Consider the following 13096-nt stretch of genomic DNA (forward strand, 5'->3'; position numbering starts at 1 on the left):
TCTGAACTTATATTTGTATCAAGCAATACGAGCCAATAATCAAGACATTATTGTTTAACTTCGACATACGCACGTTTCCTTAGATCCACACTCCGGGTGTGTAAGTGGTGCCAGTATCCAGTGTTGCTCTTTGCTGGATTTCTCCCTGTGCCCCCAGCACCCAAACAACCTGACCGGCTGTTCATGGAGTGTGCTTGAGTCATTGGCGTGCAACAGTAGATATACCTCTGCGTGTTAAGCGTGTGTCTTGTAGTGGGTACATACAGGTTTGCTCTGAACCTGTGTGGTACTGTTGATTCTACAAGGCTGCTAACTCCCAGGGACATACTTTGATCTATATGCAAATGTGCTTTGTTTTCGGGTAGTAATGTGCCTTTTCCTTGCTTTCTATTTTGAAATAATGCTTTTGTATACAGGTACATTAACATTTTGATATTTGTCATTTTTTTGTCTTGTGTAGGTATTTGGCAGTTCAACATTTGGGAGAGGGGGGCGGGGTGTGTTAACATTTGTATTCTGTTACTACATTGTGAATACGCTTTGTGTATATTGCAGAGTTTTCCATCTAGTGCCACCACCCTGCACTTTGAATTCTATTCAGAGAGTAAAGAGGATAAAGGAAGCAAAAAAGTGTCACCTGTGAGTATTGTGGTTTATACAGCCTCTTTGTATTTAAATGTTTCTCTTCATTTGGAAATTAAATGAAGTCCGTTGCTAGCACTGTGAGCTAATCAAGTTAGCTTTTGTTTTGTCTGAGGTAACACTCTGTTAAACACAGCAGGTTATGACTGTTGGTAGCTGCTACACCTTCACAGTTCTCCCTTTTTTGTCTATTTTGTTATCTCTCGGACAGAGATTCTCCCCACTCATACTAGTACTAGTGTTTGTTTCATTTTGTGTAGTTATGTTTGATTAGCAACCTTTATTTTCACACGGTTTGCTTGGGGAATGCAACTTTTAGGTCTTACCTTTGTACTGTTGTTTATTCCCCCCAAGTCTATCTTGCCTTTTCTCATCTTTAAATGACTTATATTGTATTGTCAGTGTGCTCTTTAATTAAAACGTGTTACATTTGAATTTGAAAATGCCATATGCAAGTAGAGCATAGTTGTCTGTACATCAAATCAGCAAGTTTTATACATTTCAATGTGTTCGGTTTACTCATTTTGTTGTGGAATAATTACTCATTTTGTTGTTGAATAAGTTCACATGGCAAAGTGTTTGATTTGTCCTCAGGGTACCTCCAATGTGATCCAGAGTATTCATATGGAAAATGTGGACAAGACAGGACGTATGCCGTCACAAATTATGGAGGATATTGCAGACCTGTATGAAGTGCCTCAAGAGAAGAGGGTAAGGTCAAAACGATCAGTTAGACTCCAGGGTTGTTTTGTTTATCTCTGAGATTTTTAACATAAAGCGCTTTGAGAAGGTTGAGTATTCTCATGTGAACAAGACCATCATCATTCATCATTGCGTAAGCTTTGCAATCATTGTGTATGTAAGATTGGCAAAGTCGTCTTTGCCAGTTACCAGGGGGCTAAGCTTCAAGGTCCGTCTCCATTTAAAAAATAGTCTGCACCTCTACACTGTTTTAAAGAATAACTTAGCATAGCAGTTTCTTGAATGATTTATTTAGTTATTTTTTCAGATGTCCTCTTTCTTTCCCTCTCTCTTATGTCTATCCACTTGACTATCCCTATTTTATGTGCTTCCTGTTGGATTGTATCACCAACAGGCAATTTGCATGCTATCTAGGGTTTATTTAAGGTTGTGGTTGTTTTTATAGTAGCGTTATTGGTGAAGACATTTCTCTATTCTTATTCTTTCTTGTTCTGTGGGTAGTTGGAGGGCGCAACTGGTAGGTCCTCCTTTTTAACTTTCCCTCTGTTGTTTCTGTCTGTGTGTCGTACTTTTTTCCCCAGCACTAAATGACTATTATTGTGTCCATGTGCTTCTCTTTAACAAACAAACATTTTTTGAGGTGGGTTTTTTTTGGTTTAAAGATGAATGACCTCCAGTACTTTGATCCTAATCAATTGATGCATGTTTCTCCTTACTTCATGCAGGTACTACTTTTCACACACATCAGACTGGCGTGCTTGTTCTCAGACTATGAGGCCAGGGTTCATTGTGTTCAGGCAAGATTACAGGCCATATCAATTTTGGGTAAGTAATAATGTATGAATGTTTGGTTTTTTTTTTCTTTTTGTTGTTTTGTTTTGTAGAGAAATACCACCCTTTTAAGAAGGTTAATAACACCCCCCCCCCCAGCAAAACGTCTGTAGTGAAACACTATGATGGTTTTGTCAGTGGTTTTTATTTAAAATGGGCACTCGGATTGATTAAAATAAACTATTGTATTGCTGTGTAATGGCTTACTGAGAATTTGATTTCGAATAAAATTTTATGAATGGTGACGACCAAACCTGGGGAATACACTCACACAGTTGCTGCACATGCTGTCACTGTTACGTAGCCCCTGAGAACATGAATAAACACACACAACAACCCCCCCCCCCCCCCCACCACCACCACCACCACCCACAGTAAAACGGTTGAAGGCCATTTGGCAGTCACCTTGTGTTCATTCTTTGTGCCTTAGTTTTGTAGAGAAATTATGAAGTATTCTGTGACCTCTGCATAATGTTCTTCTCTCCCTCAGTGTATTCAAGTGCAATCCAAGAGAACATGAATGTGATCCTGTACCCCGGCTTGATAGAAGAGTTGGTGGACATTGTGGAGATCAAAGATACTGCCCTTGTGGTGAGTTGACTCATGGCACTAAGACGATGTCGTTTATGACGTAGCAGCAGAAAATTCTTTCGTGTGGTTGACGGAAATTCTGGTTCTCAATGATGTTTACAAGCATATGTCTGTACACCTAATGAAGAAAATTTTCCTGAGAGAATCAGTCTTTATTTGCTTGTACACAAGCTGGTTGCTCTTTTTTCTTTTCTATGCATAAACTATGTCCCATCTAGTGGGGTATTTTTTGTTTTTGCAAATTTCTTTTTTCTCTTGTCTTTTTCTTGTGGTTTTACTAATAATCTTTTGCAGTGCGTTGGGACATTTGAATTAAACAATGTTCTTTGTTTTTTAAAAGTTTTCTTAGGTTTCAATTGACTTTGTTGATTTTTCTAAAGCAACTAATGCATAGTATTTTATGAAGTTACAAATTTGATTTTTGACATTTTTCTGTCAGTCGTAATTCTAGCATTCAGTTTTGAACGCACTTTATTGAGGGATTATTGTGTATCAGGTGTTGCACTGTTGTCTCTTTTTACTCTTCATGATGCTATCTTTATTAGTTGGAGCGATCTGCCAAGTTTTAAAAAAAAATTTGAATTATTCTTACACCTGTTGCTTCTGTCTGTCATCTTTATTTTCCTTACTTTTTGTGTCAGTTTATTACACTACAATTTTTTTTTTTCACAGGATATCAAATCAGCTGCACTTCGTACTTTGACTTCAGTAATTCACATTGAACGAAATCCCAGGTATTTAAAATTCTAATGATTGCACGAGTGAAGTGTTTGTGACATGTATAACAGTGAGGTGTTTATGTTGACAGCATATTAGTGGAAATTTATTCTGTATTATATACTTAAACAAACTCAGGTTCTCGATGATGTTTACAAGCATATGTCTGAATACCTCATGTAGAAAATTTGACTGAGAGAATCGCTTATCATCCAAATTAATTATGCTAATATTAATGTAACAATTGTGAGACACACTCTCCCCCTCCCCCCCCTTACAAATGTTGAAATAGATGTTTAACTTTTGTATTTTCTGGTTTGTTAAGTAGGGGCATGTAAAGGTATGTCGTGTGCAAATGGAAGTTTTACTACTTCAGTGAATGTGAATGCGCCTTGAAATGGTATGCAGCAGAATTTTTTTCGCTGATAGTGTTTACGACAAAATAAATTGTTTACCATTGCAGGTTGAACAGTATTATTGATGCCACTGGAGCCTCTTCTTACCATGGCTTTTTACCCGTGCTGGTCAGAACATGCATTCAGCACATGATAGGTGAGAAGAATAAACACTCTTTTGCCACATAATTTTCTTTTTTTCATTTTTATTTTCAGTTGGTGATGGGCTTGTAGTCCATGTTTGACAAGATTGCTAGATGCAGTATGTTGAAAGAACAAAATAATTTTGCCAGAAAGTATTTGAAAAGTGCTCTGGATATTTTGTAGAGATGGACCTCTGTTCGTCATTTTGTAAACATTGAAATATATGAAAGAACTAAAATGAGATGCTGTATTTAGAAGTAAAATTAGGGGGGCTCTTGTGGCCTAGAGGTTAAGGTGTTGGCCTCTCATTCAAAGGTCCCGGGTTCGAATCCGGATAGCAAACGAAACATTTTCTTCTCTAAAATTGTCTCCTTTCACCTTTCCTGCTCTCTAGCAATGTTCTGTTGTCTGCTTTCATTTCCATTTTCTGCCCCCACCCCCTCACCTCCTTTGCCCCTTCCTCTGGGCTCCTGACTCTTTCTGCAGCCTTTCTACTGCTACTCCTTGGCTCCTCCTTACTGCTGTCTTTCTGCCACACCCCTGATCTTCTGGTAGGAAAGATCTACACCTAGCCTTCTTGGACAAGGGCGAAAAATCTCGGAGGGCCCGTGTGCAAGTTGCGCACGTTAAAGATCCCTTGGTGGTCTAAAATCAATAAGAGTAGGCTTCGGCCGCCACCCGGGCAAAATTCAAAATTTGCTACCAACTGAAAATATTAGGTGTGTCCCGCGCGCTCATATGACCTTATGCAGTTGCGAGCGCCGTAAAACACTTTACAAAAACAAAACACAGTAAATTTATTAATTAATTTATGAATAGCACACTGTGTTTCAGATATCGGTAAAAGTTTTGTATTCAGTGAATGTAAAGTTTGTGTTTTCTTTCTAACAGATCCAGAGTTGAAGCCTTTTCCCCAGACCTATGCCACCTCATTGTTTTCATTTCTTTACCATCTGGCCAGCTATGAAAGTGGTGAGTGTTTTGTTTTTGTGGATATTAGAGGTTTACCCTTGAAAAAATTAAGAGCTTGTTGTGAAATAAGGTACAAAATCTTAAAGAGGTTTGTTTTCAAGTGTCAGGGCAACAGTTGAATGTAGACTTGAGTTTACTTAATTTGTCACGAGACAATGAGTTTGGTCAATAGGTGAATTGAGGGGTTTCAGCTTGGTTGGTAAAAAAATGTGTTCTAATTTTTAAAAAGACTAATTTCACTATCTTGAATGAGTTTCTTTTGAATTCAAGAGTGCATGTTTTTGTGAAAGTCTAATTTTCCTGTTTATCTTAAGTAAAAGCGGAGAAATTGTAGGAATTTTACTTGACACTGGCGAACAGCTACTGAAATTTGTGCAAAGAGATTGTAAGTCATTGCTCTATTCTTGAAAGTTTGATGCATATAATGGTTTTGTGATGAAATCTGCAGGTGTGGAGGCTCTGGTCTCTTGTGGCATGATGGAGTCCTTGCTCAAAGTCATCAACTGGTATGGTGATGGACAAGAGCACATCACGGTAACTATTTCCTTTTTTTCTTTTCTTTCTTTTCTTTTCTCTCTCTCTCTCTCTCTCTCTTTTTTTAAATTTTGAGTTTTATACTGACCTGTCATCAGGTGAACATAATAGTTATTGTTCAAAGCTTGGGTCATGAATGGAACTGTCTTTCTTTTGGTAAAAACATAAGTTTGTTCCATTTCTTTTTTGCTTCTATGTTGACCCTGATCTCCTTGTCTGTGTTGTGGGGGTGATGCAGGAATATTGTGTCCGAATGCCAGCAGTTTATTTTGATGGAATGGGCTTACTGAACCCCATGGTCACTGTCTTCTGAATGGTTGTAATTTCCTAACACAGTTTATTAGACTTTTGTGCTGTATTTTTTTTTTTACAGTCGAACCTGTTCTAGCGACCACATCTCTAAGATAGTCGATAATAGATGGTCCTCCTGGAAAGGTTCAATTACATTTGAATGCGATGAAGAAATGGCACTTGTCAAGTTGAAAGAAAGCTCCATACTTTTCAATTAGTCCTTTTTTAAAAATCAGATTTTTTGGGGTTTATCTGTTACGTACAGTCTATGGTATAACCGAAAATAATAGTATGCTGATTGCTTTGTACATTTCGATTATTTCAGTTTGTGACACGAGCAGTGCGTGTTATTGATTTGATCACAAACATGGATATGGCAGCTTTCCAAGCTCTGGGAGGTCTTCAGGCTTTCATCAACAGGTTGGAGGTAGGTATCACTGCTAATGTACTTTGACCTGTTAGGTTTTTTTTTGTTTTGTTTTTGCAGGCCGGTGTTTTTCTCTTTAAGCTATGTTGACCTTGTTTTGAGAGAGGGAAAGTTTTCATATGCCGTATCCCTCTTTTTTTTAAAGGAGGAAATAAATTAAATAACTTTTTATAAGATAATGACATCTTTGTATCAGAGGTTCGTTAAGTAATGAAAACTAGACTGCTGTTTACCACAAAATGTTATAATTTTCTCCATGATGTTTTACAAGCATATGTCCGATCAATTTGATGTGTGGACAAATTTTGCTGAGAGAAAGATGATGCATCAAAACTCTTTTTTAAAATGTCCATTTATCTGTTATGAGGCATTTGTACATGTACAAACACCTTGTCATAATACGATGCAGAAAAGACGAATAATGTAGGAGGTTTTAGAAGCGCTTTTTTGTTGTTGTGATACGTAATTTTTCAGTGCTTCTATGTTGAAGGGGATTTTCTTTTTTGAGCAAATGTATCAACACTACTTTCCTTGTGTTGATATTATTTATGCATAAAAAAAATACAACTGTTTGGTTTGCTGAAAATGTTCAATGCTGTCCATTCAGCTCTATTGACATTTTAAATTCCTCTAATTTAGGACTTTTCATATTGATTTGTGGATTTACACACACACATGCTCTCGCACACACACACAGATTGTGACCTAATATGATTTTGCTCCTGGGTCTCGTTGCAGCATGAAGTGAACATCTGCCGCGTGGAGCAGCCATACGTGCACCGTCCAGGTAACCAGGCAGACACCTCTGTGGACGGGAACCCGGACTCCCCCTCAGTGACCCCCATGGACGTGAGCATGGAACAATCTCAGCCCGAGGTTGAGGCGGAGGCCATTGACGGCCTGGACGCGGAACCGGTCGACGCCCCAGTATTAGAGATCCCAGTGCCCTGTGGCTCCTCTCAAAGCCTTGCTGCCGGCGGTTACAAGTCCCAGGCAGACGATGCGGTTATGGGTGTGAAGAAAAGTAAGTGTGGCTGTCGTGCTTGTAGTTCGCTTACTATGGTAAGTTGTCTCGGTGATGGACTGCTGTCAGTGATCCCCCCCCCCCCCCCCCCATATGACCGTATGCAGTTGCGAGCGCTGTAAAACGTCTACTAAAACAAACAAAGTGATTCCCCCCACCTCGTTCTGTTTTCCCCACTTGTTCCGTTACTGAATTTTGTTGCGTTGGACTATGTTACAGTTCATTCTCACTAGATTTTCTCAAAGTGGGGGGGGTTTGTACCTTTCTTTCTTTTGTTTTCTATTTGTTGATTTATTTTTAACATGTCTGCACTTTTCAGCTGAAAAATGATTTTATGGGGGTCATTTTGGGTGGATCTGCCCCCCCCCCCCCACAGGTAATGAAACTTGGACTCTATTGCAAAGGTACCTGTTATCGTTTCTCAATGATGTTTTACAAGCATATGTCCGATCAATGTGATGTGTGGACAAGTTTTGCTGAGAGAAAGTTTGTATATCAAAACTTCGTTTAAAAAAAAAAAGATCATTTGTGTGTTAGGGGAGCATTTTTGGTATTTAGTTTACATGGTCGTTTGATGCAGAAAATAAGAATTATGTACAGAGGTTTTTTTAGATGTCCTTTTTTTTTTGTTACCTGAGTGGTGTACTGCTGTCTTTGCAGATTGGGAAGGTTGCCGCTGCTGTCATTGATTCTTTGCCTTATTCTGTTTTCCTACCCGTTCCTTCGCGTTTCTTGTCATGTTACAATAATGTGCAATGCTTTCCCTGCAGACATTCTCCCCCCCCCCCCCCCCTAAAAAAACCCCCATACCTTTATGGCCTCAAAACGGGATTTTTGTGTTGTTGGCAATTCTTCTCAAGTAATGAAAATTGGGCTGTTTTCTATTGCAAAGATATCTGTTATCATTCCTCAATGATGTTTTACAAGCATATGTCCGATCAATGTGATGTGTGGACAAATTTTGCTGAGAGAAAGTTTCTACATGAAAACTTATTGTTTATAAACGGTCATTTATGTGTTGTGGGCATAATATACATGGTAGTGTACATCATCATATAATGAAGAAAATAGAAAGTACTTTTTTTGTTACCTGAGTGGTGTACTGTTGTCTCTGTTGATCAGGAAGGTTGCACTCTGCTGTCATTGATTCTTCGACTATGGTGTGTTTTCTCTTCCGTTCCTTGTTTCTGGTCATGTTAATGTGTTGCAGTTCTTTCTCAGCACAAGCGCGCGCCCGCCAGCCCCCGCCTATACTTTATGACTCCAAAATGATTTTTTGTTTTGTTTTTGGTAGTAATTCTAGAATTCTAGGTTAAGTAATGAAAATTGGGCTGTTCTCTAGCATAAAGATGTCTGTAATCGTTTCTCGGTGATGTTTTACAAGCATATGTCCGATCAATGTGATGTGTGGACAAGTTCTGCTGAGAGAAAGTTTGTATTACAAAACTTCGTTTTTAAAAAACAATCATTTGTGTGTTAGGGGGGCATTTTTGGTTTTTATTATACTTTGTTATTTGATGCAGAAAATAGGAATTATGTAGAGAGTTTTGGAGATATCCTTTTTTTTGGTTACCCGAGTGGTGTACTGCTGTCTTTGCAGATTGGGAAGGTTGCCGTTGCTGTCATTGATTCTTTGCCTTATTCTGTTTTCCTACCCATTCCTTCCCGTTTCTTGTCATGTTACAATAATGTGCAATGCTTTCCCAGCAGACTTTCTCACAACCCCCCCCCCCCCTTTTTAAAAAACAAAAACAAAACCTTTATGGCATCAAAAGGTTGTTTTTTGTTATTGGCAATTCTTCTCATGTAATGAAAATTGGGCTGTAGAACTCTATTACAAAGATGTTTGTTATCATTCCTCAATGATGTTTTACAAGCATATGTCCGATCAATGTGATATGTGGACACGTTTTGCTGAGAGAAAGTTTGTACATCAAAATTCATTGTTTTGAAACGATCATTTATGTGTTCGTGGGCATAATATACATGTAAGTATACATCATCTTATGGTGAAGAAAATAGGAAGTACTTTTTTTTGTTTGCTACCTGAGTGGTGTACTGTTGTCTTTGCGTTGCGAATCAGGAAGGTTGCACGCTGCTCTCATTGATTCTTCAACTATGGTGTGTTTTCTCTTCCGTTCCTTGTTTTTTTGTCATGTTTATGTGTTGCAGTTCAGTTCTTTCTCAGCAGAGTTTCACAAGCCCCCTGCCCTTTTTTTTTACCCTCGTCTATGCTTTACGGCTCAAAAATGATTTTTTGGGTGGTAATTCCTGGTGAAGTAATGAAAATTGGGCTGTTCTCTAGCATAAAGATGTCTGTAATCGTTTCTCGGTGATGTTTTACAAGCATATGTCCGATCAATGTGATGTGTGGACAAGTTTTGCTGAGAGAAAGTTTGTACATCGAAACTATTTTTTAAAAAAATGACCATGTAAGTGTTAGGAAGTTTATATATTGTCATATGAGGCAGGAAGTGGAGAGTTTTGTGGAAGTATTCACATTTTTGGTTACCAGAGTGATGTACTGCTGTTGTTGCAGATCAGGAAGGCTGGACGCTGCTGTCGTTGATTCTTCAACCTTTTCTGTTTTTTCACCAGTTCTTTGTTTCTTGTCATGTTTAGACGTGTTGTGTTGCAGTTCTTTCTCGGCAGATTTTCACTAGCCCCGCTTTTTACTACCTGTCTACTTTTATAGATCAAAAACGATGTTTTTTTTGGGGGGTAATTTTTGATGGATCTGCCTACTTAAGTAATGAAAATTGGGCTGTTCTCTAGCACAAAGAATTCTGTAATCGTTTCTCAATGATGTTTTACAAGCATATGTCCGATCAATGTGATGTGTGGACAAATTTCACTGAGAGAAAGTTTGTACTTTAAAACTTTTTTTGGGATCATTTATAAGATAGGAAGCATAGACATCGTCATTTTAGGCAGGAAATTGGGATTGACATAAAGTTATGCGGAAGTACTCATTTTGTTTGTTACCTGAGTGGTGTGTGTACTGTTGTCTTTGCGGATCAGGAAGGTTGCACGCAGCTGTCATTGATTGTTCAACTATGGTGGGTTTTCTCTCCCGTTCCTTGTTTCTTGTCATGTTAATGTGTTGCAGTTCTTTCTCAGCAGACTTTCACAAGCCCCCCCCCCCCTTTCTTTTACCCCTGCCTATGCGTTATGGCTCAAAAATGATTTTTTTTTTTGTGGTGGTAATTCTAGATGAGGTAATGAATATTGGGCTGTTCTCTAGCATAAAGATGATGTCTGTAATCGTTTCTCGGTGATGTTTTACAAGCATATGTCCGATCAATGTGATGTGTGGACAAGTTTTGCTGAGAGAATGTTTGTGCATCAAAATTATTTTTTTTTTATAACCATGTATGTGTTAGGAAGTATACATGGTCATATGAGGCAAGAAATTAGCATTTATGGAGAGTTTTGCGGAAGCACTCAATTTTTTTGTTTCCTGATACATGTACTGCTGTTGTTGCAGATCAGGAAGGTTGCACGCTGCTGTCGTTGATTCTTCAACATGTTGTTTTTTACCGGTGCCTTGTTCCTTGTCATGTTAGACTTGCAGTTCTTTCTTAGCAGATTTTCACAAGCAGCCCCCCCCCCCCCCCCCCATACCTGTCTACTTTTATAGCTCAAAAACCATGATTTTTTTGGGTGGTAATTCTTGGTGGATCTGCCTACTTAAGCGATGAAAATTGGGCTATTCTCTAGAACTTATCGTTTCTCAATGATGTTTTACAAGCATATGTCCGATCAATGTGATGTGTGGACAAATTTCGCTGAGAGAAAGTTTGTACATGAAAACTTGTTTGGGGGGACCATTTATGTGATAGGAGGCATAAACATCGTCATATGAGGCAGGACATTAGGAATTATGTAGAACGTTTTGCAGAAGTACTCTATTTTTTGTTACCTGAATGGTGTATACTGTCATTGATTCATTGAAATGTTCTGTTTTCCCACCCATTTCTTCCTGTTTCTTGTCTTGGTAGACCATGTTGCAGTTCTTTCTCCTCCAAGTCGTTTTATCGTCATGGTGCATGTATCTGTGTGCTTCTTTTCCGAGGGCGGAAATGATTTTGAAAGTGAGAGATTACTGTAAGGATGACATTGACATCGTTATTTCTCAAAACTTGATATTTATATTATCTTCTCAATTAATTTTTATTACATTTTTATTACAGATTTACACTGCTTTGCCCAGAGAGCTGCTTTACTGAAATCTATGCTGAACTTCATGAAGAAAGCTATTCCCGACTTGTCCTTTGCAGATAGCATAAGGCATCGTAAGTGGCTTGGCTTGTGTTTGTCCCAACAGATATTTCAGTTTGTCTGAAGTATGTTTTGAAATTCTCACTAGAGGGTGGTTAGAGAGTGCCACTTGTTGGTCCCATTTCTTTCCTTTCCCTTTGTTGTTTCTGTCTGTCTTGCTTCTTCCGTGCGCAATATGACTGGGTGGTTGGCGGGTGCTCTGATTTGGTTTGCTTCTTCTTTCCTGTCAAACATCTATCGCCCTTATCTCCCCTTCTTTTTTATGTTTGTTACTCTCTTGTTACACTTGTAGCACCTCTAATCTTCTGGCGCTCATATGACCTTATGCTGTTTTGAGCGCCGTAAAACCTCTACTAAAACTAAATAATATGACTGTTAATATGTAGAGATGCTTCGCCTTTTCTGTTATCTAGTTACATTCTTTCACTGTTTATTGTTACCTTGTATGAACCTTGACAACAATGTAGATAGTCTATTTCTAATGGTTTGATTTTTGTCATTTTTCAGTGATGGATGGCTCTCTGCCCACTTCCCTAAAGCACATCATCAGCAATGCAGAGTATTATGGGCCATCTCTTTTCCTACTGGGTAAGTGGACATATGGTTTACATAGCTCACATCCATTACTGATGGTTGTATTTGTATCACGTCCTGATTTTGTGACATAGCATTTGTGCAAGAAATGTTAAGATGATATCACGACTACTATTGCTGTTTTGAAAAACTAGAATAAGTTTCAGCATTGTTCTTTAAAAAAAATTGCAAACTCATTTATCCTCTTCTATCTGGAGTGCAGCCGAGTGTTTCTGTTTTTCTTTTTTAGTCTTTATGGATAATAGGGTAATAGACAAGCATATGTCTGATGAACTTCATGTGTGGACAATTTTGCTGAGAGAAAATTTGTTTAAAGTTTATAGCTGACATTATTTGATTAGATTGTCTTTTCTTCTGTTTTCTTTCTCAAGAGTCTTGCAATTGCACTTTGGTTTGTTGTACGTTGGGACAAAGCTTTTTGTGATACTGAAGAAAGGTTCTCACTTGTTTTTGGTTGTATTTCAGCAACGGATGTGGTCACTGTTTACGTCTTTCAAGAACCCTCTTTGCTTTCATCTTTGCAAGACAAGGGACTCACAGATGTGGTGTTGCATGCATTACTCATCAAAGATGTGAGTGGTAACAAAACACTACCTCAGAATTACAAAGTTCTATCTGCTCAGTACCTAGGTTGTTTTTTTTTGGGGGGGGGGGGTGTCTCAGAAATTGACAAAAAATTTTTTTTTAGTTTCACAGCATGTCAAGCCCTTTTCGTATGCAATTCTGTGATTATCTTGATAACAACTCTGAATAATCTTACAATTTTGATAGAGCAGATAGAACATTTGGTTTCTGACTGCTTGGTCTTCGTAACTCAAAACAGTTAAAAATGTCAGATAGAACTTTGCAATTTTTAGGTATCGAAATGCATAAATGAAATACTTATCATGGACCCTCCTCACCCCCCAAAAAATAACAAAAATAAAGATTTCAATCATTCCTACATGTTTA

The 13096-nt window shown here is 38.3% G+C and overlaps 1 protein-coding gene and 1 non-coding gene across 5 annotated transcripts in view; both read left to right on the top strand.

Annotated features, from left to right (window-relative positions):
- LOC101862696 (E3 ubiquitin-protein ligase HUWE1) overlaps positions 1–13096 on the top strand; it is a 103607-nt gene that overhangs the window by 13712 nt on the left and 76799 nt on the right. For all 4 annotated transcript variants that reach the window (XM_005089853.3, XM_013082986.2, XM_005089854.3 and 1 more), the window contains 13 exons: positions 556–639; positions 1237–1353; positions 2070–2169; positions 2666–2766; positions 3439–3500; positions 3947–4035; positions 4914–4994; positions 5443–5528; positions 6145–6246; positions 6985–7270; positions 11464–11565; positions 12059–12139; positions 12611–12717. In XM_005089853.3, coding sequence (XP_005089910.1) covers positions 556–639; positions 1237–1353; positions 2070–2169; positions 2666–2766; positions 3439–3500; positions 3947–4035; positions 4914–4994; positions 5443–5528; positions 6145–6246; positions 6985–7270; positions 11464–11565; positions 12059–12139; positions 12611–12717 — 1398 coding nt within the window. The remainder of the gene's footprint in view (positions 1–555; positions 640–1236; positions 1354–2069; positions 2170–2665; positions 2767–3438; positions 3501–3946; positions 4036–4913; positions 4995–5442; positions 5529–6144; positions 6247–6984; positions 7271–11463; positions 11566–12058; positions 12140–12610; positions 12718–13096) is intronic.
- Positions 69–327, top strand: LOC118477827. Its single transcript, XR_004858626.1, has one exon. It is a non-coding gene; the product is annotated as a small nucleolar RNA SNORA53 (small nucleolar RNA).

This window comes from Aplysia californica, unplaced genomic scaffold (genome assembly GCF_000002075.1).
Source record: "Aplysia californica isolate F4 #8 unplaced genomic scaffold, AplCal3.0 scaffold00010, whole genome shotgun sequence".
NCBI classification, from domain to species: domain Eukaryota; kingdom Metazoa; phylum Mollusca; class Gastropoda; order Aplysiida; family Aplysiidae; genus Aplysia; species Aplysia californica.